Raw genomic sequence first — 26,972 nt, forward strand, 5'->3', positions numbered from 1 at the left:
CTATATCTTTGCTGCCATAATATTCTTTTTATACTCACTCCTACTCCTCTTGTTCTCTCTAATCTTCCCCTTTCTCTGCCTGTCTCATATGATGCAGGGAATTCAGATTATGTTTTCTGGGTACGACACCCTTGAATGTAAGCAGTAGGCTGTGGGGGGAGGATCCTGAAATATTTTGGGATGAAAGGTTTCACATAGAGAGTGAGAAGGAGAGAACTACTTTGCTTGCTTGTGTTGGTGTTATATGTGTTCTTGCTTTGCTTGTTATTTTTCTTTGCCAACAGGCCTTTCCAACATTAATGTCACAGACAAGATAGTAGGAGGCAAAGTAGAAAGTAAATGTATAGCCCCATGGTTACTCCCTGTGAGGGCCCAGGGGCACGTCTTCCTCCATGGTAAGCGTGAAACACAAACTTATTCCCTGAAAGAGGTATTTTCCGCACAGAGTAAGCATATACTTAGGAGCAGGCACCTTCTGACATGCTGTAAATTCACATCATTTTTGTGGTAACGTTCACCTCACAGCGCACCCTGTGCTCTTTATGTACAGAAAACATAACATCCAGCAGCCCTTCTCCCTGTCTCGGGGTCTGAAACCTTCCTCTCTCAGCCTCACCAAGCACTTCCTTCCATCTTAAGAGCCCCCAGTCACCAGGGCTGGAGTAGCTTAGGTTTTTAACTCCGCTGGCGTCAGCGAGGCCAGACCAACACTGAGCCAGAGCAATGCTGCTGTGAGTTGCGCCCTCGCCCTCCTAAGCTGTCATTTTATGTCCTGGCTTGACTTTGTCTTGCCTTGTTTCAATTGCAAAGCCCGAGTGGGAAGGGAACATGTATTTATCTCTGTCCTGTAATGGACACATGCATTTATGACAGTCTATCAATGCTGCGTCGTTAGCATTTGTTCAGGATTGACAGAACATTCAGTGCTCTTGGAGCATGGGGACAGCTCCTGGCTGGAAGAACTAATTTGCTTTCACTGTGCAGCTGTGGTAGCCCCACGCGTGCGGTCACTACATCTGACAGGTGAGCGTGGGAGATACGTGGCACCAGAAGAATTCAGCACTCTGCAGTGCCGGTCTTGAACCACTTTTTGGAGAGCTTTAGCCGATTTGTTCTGATCTGTTCAGGTACGCCCTAATCTTACAAAACTATGGGTTTTAATCAATTACTTTAATCTGCTCATCTCAAGCCTATTTATATATAAACTCAGACCCCCATGTGTTGTTACTGATAGTACTGGTCAGCAGGTATGCACTTCAGGTGGTTTTGAGGTTCCTGTATTTTTTTTAAAACCATTCTAGGCTCGGTATTCCTGACTTGTGTTTCTAAGCCACTTTTCCCTCTTACAGTCTGTTCTGGAGAACTATTAAGAAAGACAAAGCTGATTGTCTGACTTCAACATCTGTCTTTGTTATATGACATCTCTTTCAGTTCAAGTTTTTTCAGATTGTTTCCACATTAAGTGTTTTTATGGTTTAATTCTTTAAATAGTGGGGTAACCTTGCTCACTTGTTTCAGCATCAGAAATACTCTCTGATCTTTCTGTTGTCTCCTTTGGGGACCCCTGCACTCAGGATATTCAAAGAGGTGAAAATCTTGTTTGCTGAATGCATCTCACTTTTAAATGCTTTAAACAGTAATTTATTTCAAGAGAACACAAACCAATGAGATGTGATGACAGCCTGAACGTACTGCTGTTGGCAATAAGGATTACAGATGCTTTACTTCATTGTTAAGTAAATGTGGGGCTTTATCTTGAATGCTCAAATTTAAACTGCATCAACCAGTAAATAAGAATGGGCTATGCTCTTAAAAAAGATATTTTGCACTGGGAGCAGCTGGAGAGAGCAAGCAGTGTTCCTAACATCCATCTTCCTCGTAGCAGAGGTCTGTGTATTCCCTGTACGACTGAATACGGTAGCCGTGGCCCTGCTGAAAATTCCTGTTAAAGCTTTACATGGCCGAGCAAGGCAACTGAAACAAATAAATGGATTGATTAAAGGAATCTGTTTTCCAGAGAATGCTTTGACTTTTCATTTAAAATATAATATAATGAGAATCAAATAAATTAACTTTATTCAACCAAGAAAGCTTCCTGAGATATTGAGGTGAGCTTTAAATCTCATATATAAGTCTGTCTGAAATTCACCTGTGTGCACGCTTTTTGAAGACAAGGCCCCTGTATGATTCAAATACCATTATTTACTGACAACTAGAGAAATTAAGAGAATGGTAAATAAGAAAAGAAAGGCTGGAACCCATGTTGACACAGGAGATGCATTTTAAACTCTTGCTCACTGTGCACATGCCTATGAAAGAACTGCCCTTGCTGAAGTTGGTATTTACAGTGAGGATGCCTTAAGATGGATATTCTTCTTCTTCACCCTGTTTGGTTTTCCTACAAAAGATGTTTAATCAGAGGAATGTGAGCAATTCATTCTTGTTATCACTGATGTACTCTTCCTACGCAAGAAGCACCATAAAATTACACAACACTGCTTGTTAGTACACAAACAAAACAACTAGCATGTTTCTTGACCTGTGGTGTCCATCCACCCAGCACGTAGAGCTTATTCTTCACTGTCACCACCATATGGCAGGCTAACGGTACTGGCAGAGGCGCCGTGCTTCTCCAGGTGCCTTGCTCCATGGAATACTTCTCCACACAGTTTGTGACCAGATACTGATTTTTCACTTTCATTTGCCCTCCTATTACATAGAGGTCGTTATGGATAGTGCCCAATGCGTAGAGTTCACGGAGCTCAGTGGTGCACAGGCAGTGCCAAAACTGGTTTCCTTGCTGGTGGTATCTGTAGGAAAATCCAAAGTTGTAAGTGCTCTGGTTCACTGAGGTCCCATCAGCTTGTTTTGAAATGTTACCCTCTTCATTGTCAATGTTTATTCAGACAGGGGCACAGCGACAAGAGGAGCTTTCTCATTCACAGAGAAGTTATAAAATTGAGGCCAATGTTTGCAAGACCAAGCATTTTTAGTATGAGGAAGCCTAGGCATCCTTTCAAAGATATTTGACCGTAATTAAGGTTAAGAAATACCTTATTTCTACATGTGCTGCTCAATCATAATTTCCACTGAAGTTAGTGGGAAGAGCAAGAGCTCAACACTGCTGAAAAGGCCACTTCATCTGCCTCAGTATGGATTTACTTCCTTAAATTTAGGTATCTGTATTTGAAAATGCTGTCACCATTTTTAAATTTTATCTTTAATCCAGAAAATGTCTGGTTTTCTTTAAAATGGGTGCATCTGAAAGAGATATGAGCAAAAACAGAATGAGAATTTAAAGTTATCAGTCATTATCCTTTAATCTCTATCATCAACATCAACAGAGAAGTGTGTTTTCCCTGTCTTACTGGACTCTTTCGGTCATTTACTTTATTTGTTTTGCCCTGCTAATAACCTAGAAAAGAGTATCCTAGGAAAATGTTGAGATTTGGGTAAGGACAATGTGAAATCCACATACATTGATGTAGGATCTAACCAAACTCATTTACACAGAGATGCCACTGGAGTAAATCCTCCTTCTTTCAGGAGAAAAAGCATCAAGATTTGGTTATATGTATATAATTCAGTGCTATAAAGAAAAATTGCGACAAATTGATTAGAGTAATCAAAATCTCTGGGAAAACTTTCAAGTAAAGAACGCTTTTTCTAATGGTCTTATTTTGTCCCCGGAAATATTATTTGATTTAATTTTTTTAAATAATTTGGGGTTTTCTGACAAAGGGTACATACCTATAGATTTCGATGTTCCGGGTCTTTTGTCTAGACATTTTGACAGCGCTTGCCTCGCCTGCCACAATAATATCATTTTTCTCAGTGACAACACCCGTGCAAACACATCCTAAACCCTCGCCATACTTTGGAGAGGAAATGAAGTAAGTCTTTTGTGTCGCAGGAGCATAACAAAAGCTGGCATCTGCATAGCTACCATGTCTTGACCTAATGCCGAAAGAATTGTTGCCAATGCAGAGTAAGAGATCCGTAGTCTCCATGCCGTAACGCAGGCTGAGAGAAGGGTGGCTGGATAGTTTGATGGTTTTCAGTGCTTCCTCAAACATGTCATTGCATTCGGAATTGCACAGGATCATTGTGTTCCTTTTCCGGGCTTCCACAAGAAAGGAAGGGCTGACAAGTACCAGCCTCACTTGCTTCAGGAGCTCAGTAAGGTGCTCTACACGTGACTTCCTGCTGTGCCTGACCCATCTAATGACGAGGTCCAGAATGCTTTCCTCCCTGGAAATGTTCAGATCGTCTGATTTTATGAGAGTCAACAGCTGCTGGAATTCAATCTCTAATATTTCTTCTTGTAAACTCACCTCAGCAAAATGCTGATACAAGTATTTCCTCGCTTGATCAGCTAAATCTTCTGCCCCAATGTGGCTGGCAAAGTAGTAGATGCCCACACAGTTGGAAGCATCCATATGGTCCATCATGTACTTCTGGCACATACTGAAAACATCTTCCATTTGCATGAAATAAGCAGCAAGCGCAACAGTCTGCACGTTCTGATCAGCGAGGCGCAGGTCGGCGCTGTACATGTAATGGAGTATCACGGACACGCTCTCTGCGGAGATGTCGTGCAGCACCACTTCCCTCTGTGTGCATTCCACCAAGCCACAGGTAAACATGGCTTTGAAGTAGGGACTGAAGGCAGCCAGCACCACCTTATGGCAGGGGAATTTCTCACCTTCCGCCACCAGGACAACATCAATGATCTCTGTTGATTCTTTCATTCTCTTTACTTGTTCCAACAAAGTCAAGCCATGGCGCTGCTTTCTTTTCTCCTCACCCTTATGATCCATGGTTAATCTCCAAAGTTCCTGTTTGTAAATCTCCTCAGAATTCTAGGTCTTCATCAGGAATGTTTCTAGAGGTAGAAGCATAACATTGTCCACTAAGAACAAATTATACTGCTGTTAATATCTAAAGATAGCCTTCCATAGGATGTGATACAAATCAGTAATGCATAAAAAGTATGCAAAATTACGGTGAGGTCTCAGGCTCAAGTACTCTAAGACAAAATAAAATTAAAATCAACACTTCAAATGATCTTCAGTATCCAATCCTCCCCCTGAGGTTTTGTGATTATTTAAAGAAAATCAGATTTCTCTTCAAAACAGTCTTTTCCAGCTGCTTTGTCCCTCTATTCCCTGATCCTGATCCGGAGCCTATTAAAATTGAGGGAAAGTTTTCCACTGAATTTAATAAAGTCTAGATCAGGCCCTTAATCCCTCAGCTATTCAAGTTTTGTCTCCGACATGCACCTGAAGGACATTAGTCCTTGCTTAGATGCTGAAAGTACCTTACGTTTCCAACAGCCCCTTACGTCAGACAGCTGCAGCGGAGCGGTGCCCTTCCAGTGCTCACTGCTCCCCTCAAACCAGGAGCTATGCCTGAGCAGAGCCTTCAGAAAAGGGTTTTACAAGATTAAAAAAATGCAAAAACATGAATCTTGCTTCTCTCATTAGCTTTTACAGTTTTTCCACCTCTGCAAAGCGGGTGGGAAATAAAGCCACTAGTACAACCCAGTTGGCTGGGTTTAATACTGTGCTTTACCACCAGACTTGGCTACCAGTTTGCAGCGTGATTTTAATTTGCAAGCCCTCTGCAAAGCAGTTAGGAAGCTGCAACCTCATTGCTCTACCAACAGATTTGTCCCGGCCCCATCACACCCCAATTTACCAGTAGCTTTCTGCCCAGGCTTCGAGCTGAGGGAGCCAAGGCAGTGATGCAGGCAGGGACAGCTTCCACCCCTGAGGTATGCGGTGGAATTGGCAGGAAGCAACTTGGTCCAGCTGGCCAGATTCTTTACTCTTTCACACCAAAGTGTAGGTCACTGGTTCCTACAGGGTTGCTACTGGCTTGCTTTGGGATAAACAAAGGATTAGTAAATAGGGTCCAGCTGTTGAGCTGTCCTCCTGCTTCTCAGCGAGATGTTTAAGTGCTGCAGATTCACAGAGGTTTGGTTCCACTTACTGTAAGCTCAAATGGGGTTTTAAATTAAAATATAATTATTCACATACTCCCTTTAGTTTTATTTATGGGAAAACAGAAGGAACTTATTGGTCCCATTTCTGTGTTGGTTTTTTTTGTTGGTTTTTTTGGGGTGGGGTGGGGGTGGGCTTTACTGAACCTGTCTGGTGTTCAGATCAGCAAGCTGCAGAACATGAGGTACATTGGTAGAGCTGTCAATGGGAGAGTGATTGTTCCCCATCACTTGAGGGACACCAGCCCTTAACAAAGTGTTTGTCTCTAATGTGGGAAGGAGGCAGTTCTGTTGTGGAAATGCATCCCTTGATTCATGTCATGAATCACCAATACACGAACAAGTCCTAAAGCTGTGGTATAACCATGTCTGAAACACATTGGAAACAGGCTATGAATTGCTTAATGAGACTATTTGAATTAGTAACATTCCTCACCAGCTTAAATATTTGCAGGATTGTGGTCTTGTATGGCGGATTGAACCAGTTTTCTCACATCCTGGAAGCACACAGTGTAGTCTTAGTTTCATTAAAGAAATAGGTATGAACATAAAAAATGAGTATATGACATTATTTAAATCCACTTAAAGGTATTTTAACAAACGGTCCAGATTTCTCTGCAGATCTAGATAGATGGATTTTTTAAAAATACCATAGTTATTTCCCAGGTGAAAAGGAAATCTACAGATACATCATCAATCTCAGACCTACTCTTTTAGCTGTTCGGTTGTTTTTAGAAGTAGTCATCATTCTGTTTTAGCAAATTACATAGATCCCTCACTTTGAGTGCTAAATTAAAAGCTAGGCATGCTTGAAAACTAGCATTTCCTTGATTTTATCAATTCTTTCCATATTCCAAATTGGTAAGTAGAAGCAACAAATCAGAGAAATGAATCTGGGTTATTACCAGATTTTAAAAATGGATTTGGAAGACAAAACATTAACTTCATAGTCTGAGTGTGTGCCAAGCTCTGAGCTCTTCTTATGGTACTTCTAAAAATCAATCAAAGGCAGTAAGTTTAATATAAAAAATAAAGCCATGGTATTTCCAAAATCTAGAAAACATAGGTCTTAATCTTGCATCAAGTGCCTCTGGAGCAGTCCTTACAGTCAGTAGAAGGCTTTTCTGAGATAGAAAATTGCCCTACATGATAATTAGATGGGCAGTTTATTCCCCCCCCCCCCCCCCTTGTGTTGTTGTATCACCACACAATACTTGATCTTCACTGCACTTTGATAAAGGAACCACACCACATCTCAAAGATCATGTATCATAAGCACACATATTTCAAGCAGATGAGCTGTAGTGTCTTTAGCCAGTTGTTCACTTTCCATCTGGATGAAAGTGTTAATAACTACCAACAAGACCCCAATCCTGTTCAGCAAGCTGACTAACCAGGGTTTTTCCTCCAAACTGATCAACTTCTCTTCTTTCTCTTTTGTGATGTCAGAGCTTCACAAATCCTCCAGCTTTTCCATAATGGACAAAATGTGCATTTTTAATGTGAAGAACAAGTGAGATGATTAATCATCATCATCTTTCCCAGATTTTTGCACAGATCAGGAAGCAGCAGCATGTAGAAGTGAGTTATGATTTCACTTCCTTTGCTGGTCACCTTCAAGTTTTCTTTCACTGTTAATTTAGCTTTCTTAAGAGCAACTCTGTCTTTGATTACACCGTTCATCAGATTTGCGAATTTTATGTGTTCATTTACCAGTGATTAGGATATCTGGCACAACATACTCACAGCCGTTTTCTCCTCTCTTTCATCATTAAGACATTAGCAATAGGAATCTTAAAGAACAGTGTAGCTCGTGCCATTTATGCACCGCTTTAGGCACAAATTATCTGATGGATAAGCCCTACACCACTACCCTGGCGATGAAGGGCACTGCCCATGTGCACCCAGTGCGGGGTGGTCTCCTCTGCCCCCCCGCAGACCTGGTGGGTCAGCTCTGGGCATCCTCCCCAGGAGCACCAGCAGAGCTATGTACAGCCTGTGAGTGGAAGGGGGCATGGCCTCCCTTCTCCTGGAGCTGGTCCATACCCAACCATCGCCTCATCCTTGGGCTGAATCATGCAAGGGGTCTCCACCTTGCAGTCAAGATCATCTGCGACCCCCCGACCTCCTCTTCACCCACCTCACGGAGCTCTGCAGAGCAACGCTGCTTCCCCAGCCACAGCTACAGGCAGAGCTCCTCACCTCACACTTTCAAGAAGATGGTATTTGCCTTTCCTCTAAGAATGCACCGTCTTCATCTCCTGGCTTTGACAGCACACCAAGCTCCTGACTGAACCGTACTCAACAAAATCATGCTGTCGACTTGCATGTGTCTACTTTCTCCATCCTACAGCTGAGAAAGCTGAAGCTAAAAGGTTAAAAAGAAAACAGGATTGAAACCCAGGGGTGAAATCCTTTCATTAACTCCAGAAATTCATCCCTGTGCATTACCTACAAACTTGTCACTCCCCTCCTGGCTTTTTGCAGTGTTTAGGTGAGGTCATTGGAAGGATATTAATATTCTCCCTTATATCACTGGAAAGACTATTAAAGGGTAATAATGAAATGGTGCCGCTTTGCTTTCCCCTCTGGGTTACAGAGGAAAAAAGATGGTACATTGATATTAAAAGAAAGGATAAATGTGATACAAATATAATTTGCAGTGAGACACTATAGTGAGATTGTGCCAGAGGGTGGGTTGTCATTATAAAACCTGCAGTGCAAGGTTCGGATCCTTTGTAATGTCACCAGGAGCTGAAATCAGAGTTATTGCCTTATTCAGAGTTTTGGGATTTTTTTTTCTTCTATTGTGAAAAATGGATTCAGGTACAAATCTTCATTGGATGTTACTTTATTTCAGAGTCAGGTTGTTAATTTTCCTTCAGTTCTGGCTGCTACTTTAATTTTTATATCAGCTGTTTTGTTAGTCTAATTTAACTTTTTTTTTTTCTTTCTTCCTCCTTTGTGTCATGAACCGTATGAAGAGTCATGTATAATTTTATGCAGGAGCTACAGCATACGTTTTGCAAGGCAGGAGGGTGCTGCATGAACAGTTCAAAACATAAATAAGCGCACTGCTGTGAGCTCAGCTCTACAGCTTTTATGAGGCTATCAAACTATAAATAAATGCTGTCCTCAATTCTCAGTTACGCTGCAGCCTCTTTGAACTGCCCCAGTGCGAAGGGACTGTAAACCAGATGGAAGTATCTCATCAGGAATTTCCCTTAACCTCTCGGGGAGTGGGGGGAAGCTACCTTGTAATTAGAAACATTATTTTTTCTGTATTTTTGCCCAGGACATAGATTTTTCTTGTTTTTCTTTTTCCCCAGTCCCAAGGAATCTCCCCTTTCCCATGCCGTGGTGGGAGGGTGGGAGCTGCAGGACCTGGCCCAGAAGAGGTCACAGCAGCCAGCATGGGGCAGCGGGCTGCGGCGCAGGGGGCACCTCCCGCATCCTCCTCTTCCTCCTCTGCTTGCTTGCTTTCTTGTTCTTCGCCTTAATGAGGTTGCCCTGTCTTCAGCCTGCCTCCCTTCAGGTGCTGAAAGGATCAGAGTTCAGTCACATCAAAGAACCGGTGCCTCTGCCTATGAATTATTTGTGCTTCCTTTGTTATCAGTAAGCTGGGAAGCAAATCTGTTAATTGTATGCATTATGACATTTGGCTGACAGCCACAGTGAGGCAGAAATCAGTACCCAGATGATAATAATGTTATAATCTCGGGGTTTAATTATGAAGGCTGTGCTGGCATTTAAGATCAAGATTTTAAGGTGTGCAAAAGATCCTGCAGTGCTGGAGAAGGGCAAGTAATAACGCTAACCTTAGTAAAAGGAAAAGATAGAATAATATATAAAAAGGAAGCTTCCAGGGAATTATAGATGTTCCCATAGCTATAGGATAATAGGAACTTAATTCTCTTAATTCTGATACCTGGAAAGATGCCGGAAGAAATGATTACATGATTGAGTTATAAGAATTTTGAGGGTAATAAGGCGATAAAAGCAGCTATAGCACCTATTTATCAAGAACAAATTGTGTCAATCCAATCTAATTTTCTTCATTTTTTCAGGGAAAATAGGGGATAAATTAGATACTTTGTCTTGAGTGAAGTTACCGGTATGGTCCTACCTGATATCATTACAAACTATGATGAAATCAACTGACTAAATCAAGAAAAGTTAGATGCCTAACTGGCTGAAAAAAGCAAATTCAGAGAATAGTTATCAGTGGTCAGGCTAGAAAGCATCTCTAGTCTGTGGCTAGATATCTGTGCTGGAAAGGTCACTCACAGTTTCGGGGAACACGTAGATATTATTTCTTGAATTAATTTCATCCATCCTATCCAGATAAAAAAATCAAACTTGTGGCAGAGCATTAAGCGGGAGAATATCCAATTTTTTTTAGAAAATGTATGTCTATACAGTTTGAGAGGGCATACAGGTAAATGGTTCTCTGTGATAATTAGACATGTTAGCGTTTGGATGCGTCTCAAGTATCACCATAGCTACTAGCAGCCAGGGTACCTTTCCTGAAGTTTTCCATATTCTGTCAGTTGCTAGTCACTTAGAGATTTAGGATTTTCAGGTTTTCAAAGGCTTCTAATCAGAAGTCCAAGTCCTCCCTAAGCTCACTGTGCAGTTTAGGAACTGAAGCATCTGCATCGCTTGTAAAGGTAAAACTTCAGCCTTAAATTGCTTGGGTTTGCCAGATGACGTGAGCTGCTTCCCATTAAAGTCAGAAAAAGAGCTCTCCTTGCTGAACCTACCCATCTCCCAGGACCAGCCCCACAGCAGGTACCTTTCAGGTGTTCTGAATTGATGTATTGCTGGCGGGGAAGGAGGAATTTGGGGGTTTTGAAACTGTGAGCACTACAAATCAAATTATGTCATTGGCCTATATAAGATAAAGTATAGCAATCCTTCTGAGAGAGATTTTAACCATTTCCCTGCCTCAGCCCCTGTGGCACCCTGTGGTTTTTTTACACATGCCATCTGATACTGAGGAGCTTGAGTCAAGGCAGTCCAAGGTCTCGCGATAGCCAAGCATAGGCCAGCTATCCATAGGGATGTGTGCTGCCAGGCATGCTCATGGGAGCTTGCTCAGCCAGTTACAGTCTGCAAGTGGTGTAAAAGGAGGCTCTCAGTGCAGAAAAACAGGCTGCTGACCTACAAGCTGCTACCATCGATGCAGACAGTTGTGGCAGTGTTTGCGTTCCCCTGAGTGCATCACTGCGTCCCTGCTGCTGCAAGCATCCCCCTGCCAGCAGAGCCTGCGGGCTCTCCACTTGCACTGCTACAGGCACAGCCTCTCCTTTCCCCAGTAGCTTATTTACTTTCTTTCCCATTTCGTTGCTCTTAATTAAAAATAAAAAGGGACTTAATAAGGCTCTTTGGGTTAGGAGAAGCTTGACACCTAACAGTGAGATTTTCAAGCAGGCTGCAAAGCTTCAGAACTGTGTTTGGGAGCGCATTTGACCATCGGAGACCTGAAGATGCTTTGATCAGTTTTCAAAGCCTTTGGGTTGTTTATGATTCTGGAAAGATTTGACAGTTTAGGCTCTGTTTACTGCCAAAACAGAGGCCTAGATATGGGATTGGATTAATATTGATCCTATCTCAGCAAATACCAGGCATATTTTTTTTCTTTAAACTGTTATAGATTCATGAAAAAAATCAAAGCAGCTGAAAATGAAAGACCCTGTGGGCCATCTTTTCAAATATGCCTTCACCTGACCTTAATCTTACTCTGATTCAAAGCTCAGTGAAATCAGTCAAAAGAATCCCACGATTTAAGTAGAAAATGGATGTAGTTCTGTTCACAAACAAATGCCTATAACCAAGCCCAGTCTGAGCTAAGTATGTGCATTAATTGCATGAGAAGAATGGAAGCTAAATATATACAGACATACAGAGCTGTCTCTTTTACAGTTCACATGTGCAGATCATTTTTCTTACATATCAAATCTAATTGAAATGGCAAAGTGCTCATTCACAGAAGGGGGATGCACAAGTTTTTTACACTTCCAATGACAGATGCCAGCAGAAGGAAAATGTATTTCTAAAATGTATTTCAGTAGCTCTTTAAGCAGCCTGGCAAAGGTCTTAGAGATTTCTCTTTTTGCATTGATCTAAACATACTGGCAAGTGTAGGAAAGGCTTTCTGGAACAATTATATCATACAGTGGAAATTGGAATGTATCACAATTAAAAGAAACGTAATTTAATAACTTGGCGCAAACTGTGCTTTATTTGCATTTTTACAACAGAAAAGACTGTGAACTCTAGTTGCTAATATTTGCAGAAAACTCTGAAGTACGTATCCATTTGGTGAGCAAATGCTAGTAAAATGTCTAATAACCCAGTCACTCAGCAGTGAAATTAAAATAAATTGCAAGTTGTAAACCCTTATAACTTGACGTCAGCATTCCATTATTACTGTTTGAGTCCAGCCTTCCCTATAAATTTCTCTAGTTTCAATTGCAATCACTACCAAGCAAACATCTGGGCATGTCCATACCCACAGAAAAGAAAATTCAGGGCAACCCATGGCATCACCACAGCACCACCTCCAAAATGGCCCCTGCACGAACACGGATTTGTGCCACACCTGCAGCCCCTGCTGAAGCCTCATGTTAAAAATGTTCAGCCTCTTGATGATAAGGATCAGATGTATAGGTACATATAGATACCTTGATGGGAGAAGTAACAGTTTCTCCCAGCTTCCTTGCTGGAAGCAAGTCTAGATGTTTGCAGGCTTGTGCAGTATGCAAAGCCCTGCCGTGCACAGACCTCCGACACTGGAATTACTGCATCCGCTGGCTGGTCCTGTTCCCACACCGCTGGCAGAGCCCACAGAGCTGCAGACAGACCCCAAGCTGGGTGATGTTCAGGGGTTCCCATCCTGACTTAGTAATTGATCTCTTACATTTCCTTTACGAACTAGACAGCAGGCACTGTAAGGACCTGCGAGGGCTTCTGTTTTGGCACCGACGATGGGTCCTACAGCCTCCTCCCCACACAGCTGCCTCGCAGCTGACCCTGCCTCGCCATGTACAGGCCCCCTCTCCAGCATCTTTAAGGGTTCCCCGAGACATATATTCAAGTACCCCTGCCCACAAAGTTCCCACACACCCAGCCACCCGGAGCAGCCTGGCCCTGCCATGCCCACACTGCCTGACCATCTCAGCACCAAACTCCTTTCTCTTCCCTGCTCTGAGTAGGGGAAGGATTTAAATGTACCTTTCCGTCGCTGGGAGCGGCAGGTGCCCGTGAGAGTGCGTGGGAGAGGGAAACAGAGACCTCATACAGCAGCACAGAGCTTCTGTCGGGCAGCGAGGTGCCAGGGCTATAAATAGCCCTTGCTGGGCTCCTGGCTGGGAGAAGGAGCTGATTTAATGTCATGCACAGGGGCACATTAGGACGCAGCTGACTGGCACCGGTGCTGCTCTCCTTCTCCCCTGCCCGCATGCTGCCTGGCCCGCCGCCTGCCAGACTCCGTGCTAAAAAGCAGCCGGCTCCTCCGCGGGGTGGCACGGCCACCGCTTGCGTCAGTAGCCCACCAAGAGGACTATATCCCTCCCCTAGAGCTTGCCACAGGCACACGACAGGCACAGCTCTGTGCCGCAGCTGTTTCTGGGCAGCTGGGGCCGTCGCAGTGTAGATGATGATCGCACTGACTCCCACGTACCGCTGAGGTCTGGGTACCACACCAGGGGAGATGCTGTTGCTCATTGACCCAAGTCACTCTCAAAACCAAAGCCACTGTCTACAGCTGAGAGGAATTTCCCCAAACTGTTTCTCCTGCCCTTGCTAGATCGCTAAGAGCTGAAGTTATGTGTAAAATAAGGATTCCTGACAGAATATAAGTATTACGTGTATATTTTAAGGCCTGACTATCTTCTAGTTTGTGTTGATGTAAATCAGAAGCAGATCCACTAAACTGGTCCAGAATAGCGAGGCTGCACTGATTTACATCAGCTGTAGATCTGGTACTCTGTAAATCAAAGGGGAATAGAGAGGGCCATAATACACTATTTATATCTCCATATGTTTAAGCAAGGATGGAAAAAAGATTAAGCAAAATTTAGGGTTATAAAATTGATTAATGTTGAACCTATACTTTTAGTTGAGAAAGACATTAAGGAGTTTTCAGAACATTCCTTTTTAAATGGCATTAATTTATTTATTCACCATAGTAATTCGTTGATTGATCATAACAGCTTCTGAGAAAATAAAAATGAAATGTATTTCCTTATCTAGATTTTTAGTCTGATGGTTTTATTACAGAGTTTTTCCAAAAGCCATGGAGGGAGTTTTCAGGAATGCTTAACTGCTAATAGCAGTTTGTTGGTTTTAGGGGGAAAATTAAGACATCATTTAAAAAAGCATATTTCACGTAATTTGTGAACAGAACTAGGGAAAAAAACGAAGTGAATAAAGTTTACTCACGTCAGAAAATTCAGTAGATCAGATTACAAAGATATATGTTGTCTAAACTCCCAGATTGTTCTCATTAAAAGTTCAGCTTTATCTTAGAAACCAGAATATCCAATCTGATACTATAGCTTTCACAGAAGCCAGGATGGAACAGTGAACTGATGAAATGCCACAGCTGTGATAAAAATGGACCATATCCCCTAAATTACCTTGTTCTCCTGGTATGTGGAACAATTTATAGCATGGTGATGGTTAACATGGAGTGTTCACGTAATGAATTTTATTTATATGAATCCACTCCGCTACCATGCTAATAATCATGTTTCCTTTATGGGTGCGTTTCTTAAGCTAATTCCTATAATGAGCCTATTTCACAAAAACACCAACTAATGCTTTTAAGACAGATTCCTTTTTATCACTCATGAAATTCTGAATATTTCTCTTGCACTTCACGGAATTAACCGGGACACCCTGTCTCGCAGCAGAGCAACTGCTGGGTGGCTCTTGGCAGCGCTTTGTGATTACACAAACGCCGTAACACAGCGGTGAAGCAGGGCCCTGATATTTTTGCTAGAATTAAAAGCTCGCTCTGCTGTAAGCCAAGCCTGTTTTCACCTTCTTTGTGTAATTAAGTCATAATCCTTTCATTCTGATATCATTATCTGTTGTCATGGTGATTTTAATTATAAAAGTGAATGGCTGAGAAGTGGGCGAAGACAAAAGTTTTCACTGAACTTCGTTAATGGCAAAAGGAAGAATATCCGTGGCAATACAACAAATGTGTGATCTTTTAACACAGTGTATTTTAAAACAACGGTAAGAAGTAGATGTCAGAGACAGAAGAGACACATTTGATGCGATTATATCAGTGTTTAGGAAATATGTGTTGAATTTAATGTTTTAGAATAATTTATGCATGGCACCGGTTGTACATTCTGGCCTCACATGAACAAAGATTCCCTCCTAAATCTCAGCTGCAAGTGATTCACCTGTCGGAAAAAACACCCTCTCTTTAGGAAAAAAGTCTGACCAAGTTTCCAAGAGTATGTTTTTCTGAGTACAGACTTTGGGAAGAGCTACGCAACATTTACAGTTCTTCCAAAAGCAGAAAGCCTGTTTTGATGGGTGGGCGCATGCAGATTGTCCATAGGTGAAGCCACGGCAGGTTTTGCAGCGAGCGCACCCCCAGCCACAGTCGGTTATGGCTGAACCTGAGAGGAGACCTGTGTCAGTGCAGCTGGACTCTGGGTGGTATCAAGACACACAAGACGTTGTTTTTCCCTTGATGCCACTGAAATATTGTGACCAACGTGCTGAACTAAACGCCTCTCCCCTGTCACTCTCGCCCTTGTTCTGCATTTTGCTCTGGCTCATTCTCTGCTGACAAATACGTAGTTTTACGCATATGTGTCGCTAAAGGGTGGCACAGCACTGGGAAGAGCCTCACGCTTGACTCAGTGCCCACAGGTGACTCCCCAGTGTGGCCACTGCACTTTGCTCCTCCCGGCCCAGCAACCCCCTGGGGCTCCTCAGACTCTTTTCCGGGAGACAGAGGCAGCCTCTGATTTGGGAACTAGCACCTCGCATTTGCTTTGCTTCCCACACGTGAGTAGCTCTGAGATGTCCGTGCATCCACTTGGCATCAGCCGTGTGTGGAAGCACCTCCAGGCTGGCTGCAGCAGTGATGATGCCGGCACGGCTCGCTGCCACGGCTGCTCCTGGCACATCCCACATGGGCAGCCTTGGCGTCCTCCTCCTCCTCCTGGAGCAGAGGAGCAGAGTGCATTCAGGCCCTGGTGGTGGGTTTGGACCACGTTACACCAGGTGCTCTGCACATGCTGATTATTCAGTTTGCATTATGTTAGGACCAGTAATGATATTTTGGTTATCATATCCCTATAGACGATGCCAGTGTGGATATATAGGGAGAAAAAAACCAGAAACAGAGAGACTTCCAGTTTAATCCTATTATCTATTCCCTATGTCAGTCCAAATACAACATCATAGATATTTTTCTTTCTTAGGGTAAGTGCTGACCTTTAGAGGAGACCAAGGGCAACCCTGAGCTCGCCTGTGACCACTGGTCCTGCGGGCAGCACCCCTGCAGTCCCTCTGAATTGAAATCTCTTTCTGGCCCTGTCACCCTGATTCCCAGGTTGCCTGACAGATAATGTGGCATGCCAACCACCCGCTGCTTTTTCATTTAAATAAATGAGAAAGTTGTAGCTAAATTAACACTCCAGTGGAGGTAATAAGGACCGACTCAGCAGCTGCCACAATGTATGCAAATTGCAGTTTCACACATTAGGAGCTGGATGTTGCTTAATTTGTAGGTCTTTCTGTCTTTTAAATGAAAGAGCCTCCATCAAATTCAGGCAATCTGGAAAAAAAAATTTTAAAAAAGGGCAAGATAAAGCCCCCAATGTCAACTACTCACCAGTGCTTCTAACTGTGCCTACAGTCTTTCTTCTGGGGTTTCCCTCCTGATCCCCTGACAATCAGTTATTACTGAGCTACACTGCACTGCCAGATGCTTTCAGGCAAAAATATCTGCTGATTTCCAATGAACAGACAGCCTGATTAAGGAGGTACTGCCTGTCCTTTGGTATAAACAGAAACCTGATTTTTTTTTGCAGTGGTGCCACAATCCAGGAACTCTATATCCATCATCTTTTTTTCTCTGGAAATGAAACTGTAACAGCATGAAGGAAGACCTGTGATAGCTGTCAGTTAATCAAACAGAAGGAATGGGCTCATAGGAGAGCATTTTATCTCCTTTTAGATCAGGAGAGATGAGAATGGAGATGCAAATAAGGATGCAAACCCCATCACGTTAGGGTTTGTAGAAAGGTTGTTCTGTACATTATTTTTAGGAATTTTTAATTTCTATAAGAAAATTATGGCTATAACTGTGTTAGGGTCAAAAAGATTTCTACATGGGCACCAAAACTGAAACTCGGGAAGGGAAGTGCATACTCAGAAGAGCAGAACTTGGGGCCGTTATAGCCACAGAAAGTAGAAATATCTCTAATCGGGTTATGTTCTGTGAGAAGCGGCAAAATATTAAAAACATTCTAAATCAGATTTTAGCTGGCTCAGAAATGCTGCAGCCACAGGATATAAAGCTAAAAATGTGCTTGAAACTCACCCAATCTTTCCCAGGTTTTATTCAGAAAGACAGAAGTTTAATTCTAAAATAAATCCCATTCAAACAGTTTGGGGTTTGCCTATCTTTTTGGTCTCCTGACTTACACGGCTGGTCCTCAAGAACTATTGCCACAGATCTTTGAATGCCTTTGGAGGAGATGCTCTTTCCTCTGCTCTGGTCTCCAATTGCTCCATGGAGGAGATGCTCTTTCCTCTGCTCTGGTCTCCAATTGCTCCATGCTGAATTCCCATTTCTAGATGTCTTCTTCTTAACCTTCACTTATCCCTTTCATAATCTAGAGGTATCTTAGTGATCCCCAGCATGCTATTAGCAAAGTAATAACAAGAACTTGCCCTGTGTGGTCATTATTTGGGTGCACATGTTGAAAAAAAACTGTCACGTGAAAATGCAAGATAAAAAGCCACAATGAATCTGTGGGCAAGAAACATTCAGGCTATAAAAAAAATGCAGGACCTGAGAGTGCTACCCAGTTCCCAGAAGTGAATGCATATCCCGGCTGGTTTCCAGCTGCCTGCTGAAGGCAGAGCTGGCATACATCTCCTCCCCATCACTCTTAGCTCCTTCTGGAGGAAAGGAAACCTGAGCACTTGGGTGGGATGAGAGCTTCAATCAGCCCTGAACTGAGCTGTTGGGGACAGGAACTGAGGGAAGAGTCCCCAGGTGCCTCCACCCTCCTGCTCAGATGCAGTCTTGGCAAACTTGGATGATTTACCATCCAGGACACCAAAGATGACTGCAATTCTGGCTGATGTGACTTTATCTGTCACTCAGTACAAGCCCCTGCCATTCTGTTTGGTCTTTGTCCCTCATCGCTAAACCAGGATGACGATGCTTTCCCACCAGTCAGAGAGATTAATTAGTATTCACTAAGATGCAGGGCCTGTGTGCCAATTAAGAAGGGTGTCCGGTTTGTGTATTCCAATAAATTCTGTGTTTGCTGCAGTCCCCCAACCTGGCACACAACTGTGCCACAAAAAAATGCATTTAAAAAACCTTTCTTAGGCGGTGGTTATGCTGAATGAGTTACCAAATATAAAGCAAACCCCGCACTGCTTTTCTGACAGAGGCAGTAACTCTGAAAGACACAGACTTCTCCCATCATGGGTATGAGGCATCTGTCCCTAAAGTGGTATGAAGATGATGCTGGTTCCTACATGCTCGGTCTTGAGCACTGAGCTGGAGGTGGCTCCTCTCTCCCGTTCCAATGCTGCCCCAAATGTGACATTTGTATTTGTAGTGCAGTGCTGGAGCTCCAAACCACATGATGAAACGGTGTACCAGAGGCAGGCAGGCAGCTTGAGCTGTCTATCCATCCATGGGCGTTAAGGTGATAGCGAAACAGATGGTCACAGCAGGAGCAAGAAAGATGGACCGCCTGCACGGCCTCATCCTCAAAGACCTCAGTAAATGGCACACATCCTGACTCAGGCCAGGCACTAGGTAGCCTCTTTCACCCCATGATCACCAGACTGTAGCTTTGTGAGTTCACCTGCGAGGGATCTCATGAATTAGGAGGTAAAAACTTGGAAAGATCTGCAATACTAATACCCTTTTAATTGCCCATCTACAGTTGCCCATAAACATGCAGCTGATTCTGCTCAAACCTTGCAACTGAGCATAGTGGCTTATTCCAGAGCAGCAGTACATCATAGAAAATGAACGGGAATTAGGATCCTTCAAAAAAGTAAAACTTCTTCTACTTCTGTCCACAATAAAAAAGGATGAAGAAATGTAGTATCTTCCAAGTTACATCCCATGTGGCAATCTTCCAAACCTCTTTCCATATGTTCCTAAGTGTTGAAAGCCCAAATGTTCCATATCTTGCTGCCAAATTCTCTGGCCCAATCCCAGCATCTCTTACAATACAGTTGGGTATTGTCTAGTGGGGGGAAAAAAAAATCACCTCAGATTGATAATTAAAAATATATTTGATCATCAGATAGAGATGAATGGCCAAGGGTGCTCTGCTGAATGAATTGTTCCTGCTCACAGATTTCAAAGCGGCAGAAGAGTATCTTTCTGATCCTACTGAAGTTGCCCCAGAAATCCTTGTTCGTTGCAGAACATATTGCTGAAGAGATTCGAAATCGGGGGCAGAGGAAGGAGCAGATGAGCCATGGCAGGGAGCTGTACTGCTGGGCTGCAGCCTGGGGTAGGTGTCTGACCAGGACTGCAGAGGGAGGTCTGGGTCTCAGGCAGACATTGCTGGATTGGTTCCACTCCTGTCTTATTTCAGACTGAACCCTACAAAATCACAGGCTGTGATTTTATACTTGGTGCAAACCAAAGCAGAGCTGCTGCTGTAATCCCACCCCTGCTGGCGCTGAGGTGCTGGGCGCAGGTCTCAGGAGGGGACTGAGGATGCACGCATTGCTCAGGATGTCTCATACACATTTCACAGCACAGGAGGGAAAGAAATGCTTTGTGCTCTCTGGCTTTGGTGCTGAATGTTGCAGTCTTCCCCCTGCTATCCTCTTCCTCAAAACCTCCCAAAGTCTGGGAATGATGGAGTTTCGTGCAGGTATTACATCCAGGATCTCTTTCCTCTTCTGCTGAAAAGATAGCATCTCCAGACCTCAGATTTCCATTTAAAAAGTTACTGTAACTCCAGAGAAGATTCAGTAATGTACTAGGAAAAGTCAGCAAGTAAAAATAATCAACACAAGCTGGTATCAAAGCATAGTACCATGAACTGGAAGGTTCCTACGTTCAGGAAGCCCCACCGAGGGGTCTGTAACAGGAATCCAAACTGACTCTATCAGCCCATAGAAACTGCAGATGCTCGTGACTCCAAAGCACAAACCAAATCACAGATACCTTTGCTACGTGGGAATCGGTGACTGTAGCCAAGACATAACGGATATCTTGTGTTGGAGGAAGCAGGATGAGGCTTGGGGACTGAACTCTCAGATACCATGACTTTTGATGTTACTAACAGCAGATGCTGCTAATTTACATAAAGCTCAAATACGAAGGGTGTTCACAGCCTTGAGGATTGTAGATGTCCATCTCTAAAGCACATGAGGCTCTGGTAATAATCCTTTGTTGTCCTGAGATATAGCATTGTCATCTTATATAGGAAATACTTTGCCTGTGGATGCTTTGTCCCCTTTTTCACTGCAATGCTCCTCATTTGACAACCCCTTTCTCCAAGTGTACTCCAGGGTTAATTATTACATGCATTAATTCAGCCTAGGAGAAAAACCAGGGAGGGTGTTTTCCTACACTAGAAGGTATAAAGTAAATGGTAGTAGATACTATAAAAATTAAATAACTGAGAGGGAACAATTAGGAGCCAGATGCAAACAGTAATGAATGTGGTGCTTAGTACAGAATAAGTCACATGTGAATCCATGGTATTAGGGTGCAACACTGAGCACAACTGAGCCTTAATTTTGTTGGCCGCTTGGTGCTACCACAGTATATATAGAGATGAATGCTCCCAGGAGTGAACAGTGTACGTAGTATATAATTTCTGTAAGACATTACTGCCTAACATCTATATCAGGATGGCAGGATAGCTGCTAGAATTCTCTTGCTGTTCCATACTATAATGCTTATTTTTTTCTCCAATGTAGATTTCACACTGGGGATATTCTTTATTTTCTCTAGTACTACTCCTGATTTACATCAGCGTGAGCAAGAGTAGAATCAGGCCTCCAGTTAAATAACTAATGCAGCTGTTTTGCTGAACCAGCTTCCTGGCTGGGAATGAATCCAGTCAGCTGTGGATAACAAACCCCAGTAATAGAGATTTCAAAGATTACATACAAATTTTTGTTTCTTAATATTTGCAGAGTTACTTTTCTTACAAAATCTGTTAGGCAGATGTTAGGAAGTAATTACTGTACATGAATCAGAAAGAAAATGCACATCTTACAGTGAATATGTGTGAGTGGACTGAGCAAAGAAACCAAAGGTACACGAGAAAAAAGCTAAAATATATATGAGCAGAGTCTGCCAGGATTTGCCATGGGGTTATTAAGGAAGAAACAGCACAAGGCAAGCTCTTCTGATGACCCACACGTTCATTGTATATACAATACAATAAGCCTGCTACCTTTTCTAGCAATGGCAGAATTACACTCACCGCTCATGGACAGAAGGTGAAGTCAGCCCTGGCTGGGCAGCTACAGTTTCCATCAACATCTAAGAGCCTTTCCAGCAATCACATCGGTAACCCATGTGGTCGACACAACTAAAATGTTGCTACATACACTCTCGTGCTCAGATACCCCAAAGTGTCCTTAGATGATGGTGCACATAGATGTAAATAGGACTGATCGTACGAGTGAAAACTTCTGCCTCCACGTCAGAATTATTGATTTTTTAATATATGAATGCAAGCAATCTTCCAATGCTGGTGGCAGCAGTAATAGTATCCAGAAGATTAGGATGGAAAGCAAAATTGTAGGGAAGATTTTGCTCTGAAGAATGTAGTTATCCAGGCTGTGGTTTTGTTTGGGACACAATATTCCATATACTTGCAACTCTGGGTAATCTTTTAACAACTGAAAAAGTTATTGCTTCAGTTGTTCACAGTGCTGTGATGGATAGATTTAGAGCTGAGATGGGATTTAGTAATGGTATAATTGGGTAAACAAAATCAGGATCATTAAGAAGAGATTCTGCCCTCAGCCTGCCTCCAGCAGTGAGCCTCACTTTTCTCTGCCCTGATTTCCCCCCATAAAAGAACAATTATATCGTTCCTTTCTGAAGTTCTTTGAAATCTCAGGTTCAAAGTACTAAATTAGGGTTAAATAAAAGATCTCAGTAAGTAATAATAAACATACTGCTTGTCTTTTACGGCATTTGCCGCCACTAGTTAATGCACTTCATAGATGAGGTTGGTATTATTACCTTTACGTTGCAGTGTGCCTGGACCAACAGAGGCCAAGTAAGGAAATGATTCACCTGTTCCATGAAAGCTCCCTTAAGATGCCTTTTAGAGGCATAAAGCGGACCTCCAGATTGTGCTGATTTTCACACATAAAATCAATTTCATTCAAAAAATAAATTGCACACCAGTAACTACGCCCCTCTAAAATTCCATCTCGGTGTTTATGAACCTATAAACTCTATAAAAAGAAATGCTACAAAAGAAGCCTTTAAAATTACAAACCAGCCAGGATGTTTAATATTTCACGTCTAAATTACAATATAAAACCTCATTTTGAGAAATGCTATGAAAGCATCGGCGTTGGGTGCATTTTAGAACAGCACTTGTCATAAAAAAAGAGCTTGAACATTTGGGTTGCCAAGGCAGAAACAAGCACCACAGACACATTTTACCCTTATGGGGATTCATCAAGGTTGTGCAGTGCAGCTGTTGTCTTAGTAAAAGAAAGTATCAGCCCCTGGCTGGAAGAAACAGAAACATAATTATGTTATGATGAGCTGGAAAACATGCAAAGAAAAATTGGAATGCAAAGCATGATAAATGATGCTTTGTCAATTGCAAAGCAGCAAGAAAACCAGGCGGCACAATAATAACTCTGCTCCAGTCAATGCTTCCAGTTTGGCTACCAAAATAAAGCATCACTCTAACCACGACAGAATAGCTGCATCTTTTGGCTGTATTATTTAGTCCTGAAACAATGATGCTGGGTTTGTAAAGTGGATTATGCAGTCATCCTTAGTAACAGAAATGAGAAAAGGAATGGTCAGGTACTTCTCAAAATTGAGACCGTAATTCCATCTGGAGAAAATTTATAATGTTGTCTTATTCTGATTTTTATGTATATTATAATTCAAAGCTCAGAACCTTTTCCTTTAATACGCCTTTTAATTATGTTTTCTGCCATAAAACTCCTGTTTCTACCGAGGTGACCAAAATTTTATGAATAGTAATATGGCTACATGCAGTCATATTGCAATAAAATAGGAAATGCCATGCCATAACAGACTTGTTAATCTGTCTGTTCTCACAGTGACAAGGACAGGATTTCCCTTCAAGTGCTGCAGCAATGTGCCTGTCCAGGGCATAAACCACTGAAGTTTCTTCTCGTGATGTGAGAGAATCCAGAGGGAAAATTGGACTAATTATATACCAGCACAGGAAACTTTTATTTAGAAACCAGTACTGGACCACACCGATAAAAAGGGACACGTGTTTAAATAAAACCTTCTGATGATAAAGGGGAAAATTATTTTTTAAAAAATAGTGATTCAGGAGGAAGGGGAATTTGGTGGGGCTTACATGTCCCCAAGCTGCCAGGGGCAGAGAAGCAGTGCCCATGTCCTCTGGTGCCCTGACCAGCTGCAGCTCCCTGCGTTGCCCCTGGACTGGGCTTGGGCATCTGGGAAAATCCACAGTGAGCTGTCTCCTGCAGCACCCAGTGAGGCTCAGCTAAGGTGACACAATTCCAGACTTATAAAAAAAAATATTTATTCCCAAGGCAGAGTGATTCTCAAGCAAGAGGGTTGCTAGAATAACTCTATCAACTTCCCCTCTACAGTCAAAACTTTAGGGCAGAATTTACACCTTTCATTTTGATTTTCCTACCTTTAGAGCATGCCTTTTAGATATCTCATACTAAGAATGCCTCAGAATCTGCTCTTAATATTTTGTGGGGTTTTTTTGATTAAAAAAACCCAAATGAACCACCAAACAAAGTGTGTATTGCTTCTGTAATTAAAAACAAGCAGCTCTCAAATTAGCATCTATGTAGGATGGGTCATCTTCTACATATCAGTTTAAAGGACTGAAACCTATATTCAAAGAGTGTATTTTTAAGTGTGTATTTTTGGTCCTGTCAAATAAGGAGCACAGGCAAAATACTAATCACTTCACTCACATAGCTACTGTTTGCAGTCACTGCTTTGTAAGCAAGGTCTAATGACAGCATTACTTGCAAAACTTTTATTACCCACAAAAAATTAGGAGTATTTTTACCACTAATTATTTTTATTTACATGCTAAAAATACTGTATGACTTGACTGTAGTTTGCATCTAGGAGTATCAAACCACTTGTAGCTTAATCAAAATAATTCTATTGGCATAGATCAGGGGAAGTGAAATTACTGATAGGCAACACATCGGTGGAAGCCTGCAAACAATTTCTGTGATACTCATCCTTGTGCTAACGATTCAACCCTTTTCCCTTTTGCCTGGCGCTAATTTGTGAAGAGGTACATGAAACTGTGGAATTGCAGATCAGTGCCAAGCTACTTATAATTTCTCCTGATACTGTTAAGCTTAACCCGTTCAATAAAATATTGTCCTTTAAAAATTTCTATCTCAATCTAATTTGCCTGTCAGCAAGTTTATTTTTTGGGGGGCTGCAAAACATTAACATGGGCATTTTACAGGAAAACAAATGCAGTTTATCCCAGCCCCCACTCCTGTCTCATCCCCATACATGTCTTGTTCAGGGATACCAACAGGCAAGCAAAGGCAGACTGCACCAATAAGTACAGCTGAATGACTGCACTCTGGCTAAGGATGAATAAAAAAATGTAGCCAAAGAGAAGGGTAAATCCAAAAAAATGACTCTGAACCAACTGCTTTAGAGACATTGGCTTCTTTGCTTTTCACTTGATTTTAATTCTTCCTCTTCATGCTTCATCTCCCCTGTTCCCCATGTGCTCTCTGGCTTGTGCTGGCTGTTGCTCTCTCCAGCTGCTCCCTGACTACTGTAACTTCCAGCATTTTTCTGTTGGAGCAGATTCTTCCATAACCACATACTACTTTAGATATTTTATTATTGCATCCTCCTCCTCTATTACTTTTTTCCTCCTTCTTGTCAGCAAAAGTTCTCTTTGTGATCTGGGTGAGCAGAATCCCAAATAGTTTAGCACCCACACCCCTTCAAATCCACTCCTCAAACAAAAATACTCCTTTGCAATTTAAGAGCATGGTATCATCAACCAGAGCAGAAGGCTCTCATACAGTCTATTTACCTTTGCATGCCAACGGGATATGAGCCATTAAAAATTCATTTTGTGAATGAAAGCCTAAGGACAAAGAAAATCCTACCTATCCATTCCCTTACCGCACCATCAGAATTACACACCAGCATGCTATGCTGTCTCCTCTCCATCCTCTTCCTCCCCTCTCCTCTCCTCTCCCCTCCTCTTCCCTCTAGCCCATTTTCTCTCTCCCCTTGCTGTGGTAACAAGTTTTCACTATTGGTGTTTTCTCTGTCATTCCAGCAATTGATTCTTTCCCTAAAATTTGCCTTATTTGAGGGTATAATCCTTTTCTCTATACTCCTGTGGGTACCTTGGTGGTCGATGGAGTTGTTTAAACTAAACAGGGCCCAGCCTTTCATAAACAAAACACCTTTCCCTAGAAGGCTTAAGCAATTACTGAGTTAGTGTAAAGATTCACAAAGTGTATTTCTGTTTTTTATTAAGAAGTTGATTTAGCTTAAACTGTATTTCCAAAATGCATTTCCCTCCACCGAGACAAGAGAAGATGTTACAGTCTCATAAATACTGCATGCTCAGACATCCCTTTCATTTCTCACAGGATGCTAGTACGCGATAATTGCTCTGCTAAAGCTCTGTGCATCATTTGGGTATCAGCTAGGTGAATTCTTCAGTCTCCATGCAGTTTTCTCAGGTGGCTTTTCATTCACGATTTGAACTCCACAAAATGACAAGGTAACTAGTCAGCAGTTGCCTCTCATTCATTTTTAGGATGTTATCATGAGGCGTGGGAGGGTGTGCTACCCGTGAGAAGAAATGTCCTCAGTTTCCTGGGGGCTCAGGGAAGCCGAGGGGAAGGGAAGGAGGGGTCGGCTGAGCCTCCACTCCTGGGCAATGGTGGGAATCTCTGCCTGGCAGAGAGTGGAGCTTGGACCGCAATCGTGCTGCCTCCGAGGCTGGCTACCCGGAGGTTAGCAGGCTGTCACACAGCCATATATCTGGGCTGACCAGGGCAGGCTCTCAAAGACAGGGTCTCACCCTCATGTCCCAATAAAGGCAATTTTCTTTGAAACACTATTTTTATCCTGAATTTTAGAAAGAGATTTCTTTTTCCTTGTCTCCCCCCACCTCTCTGATATTCCCAGCACCACAGCGGGAGAGGAGCCTGCTCCTGCCATCAGGTTTCATGGATGGCTGTAGGGAAAGCAGTAAAGTGTTCCTGGCAGATAAACTGTGAGCAGGGGAAGAGGCTTCTTTCCTTCTTTTTTTCTTCTTAATCCAGTTATTATCTGATCTTTATCCTTTAAATAAATATATATGCCCTTGCTTCTTCCAACTCTGAAGCTGGCTTGCGATAGCCCTGTAATTCCACCCGGCCATGCTCAGACAGTAGCTCAGTGGCTGGCCTAGCAAATGATACACCTCCAAGCAAGCTCCCAGGGCTGTGGTTAAGACCTCATCTGACCTAAATCTTGTTTATTATAAACAACCAT

General features: G+C 42.6%; 2 protein-coding genes across 4 annotated transcripts in view; one reads left to right on the forward strand and one right to left on the reverse strand.

The window, feature by feature from the left end:
• The window catches only part of KBTBD12 (kelch repeat and BTB domain containing 12), a 35,173-nt gene extending 29,101 nt beyond the window's left edge, over positions 1 to 6,072 (reverse strand). The window contains exons 1-2 of the mRNA XM_005432518.3: positions 3,751 to 6,072; positions 2,540 to 2,810 (exon numbers count right to left, since the gene is read on the reverse strand). Of these exons, the coding sequence (XP_005432575.1) occupies positions 2,540 to 2,810; positions 3,751 to 4,820 (1,341 nt within the window). The 5' untranslated portion in view covers positions 4,821 to 6,072. The remainder of the gene's footprint in view (positions 1 to 2,539; positions 2,811 to 3,750) is intronic.
• MGLL (monoglyceride lipase) overlaps positions 1 to 26,972 on the forward strand; it is a 107,443-nt gene that overhangs the window by 12,775 nt on the left and 67,696 nt on the right. The window lies entirely within an intron of this gene.

Source organism: Falco cherrug, chromosome 4, assembly GCF_023634085.1.
Source record: "Falco cherrug isolate bFalChe1 chromosome 4, bFalChe1.pri, whole genome shotgun sequence".
Lineage (NCBI taxonomy): Eukaryota > Metazoa > Chordata > Aves > Falconiformes > Falconidae > Falco > Falco cherrug.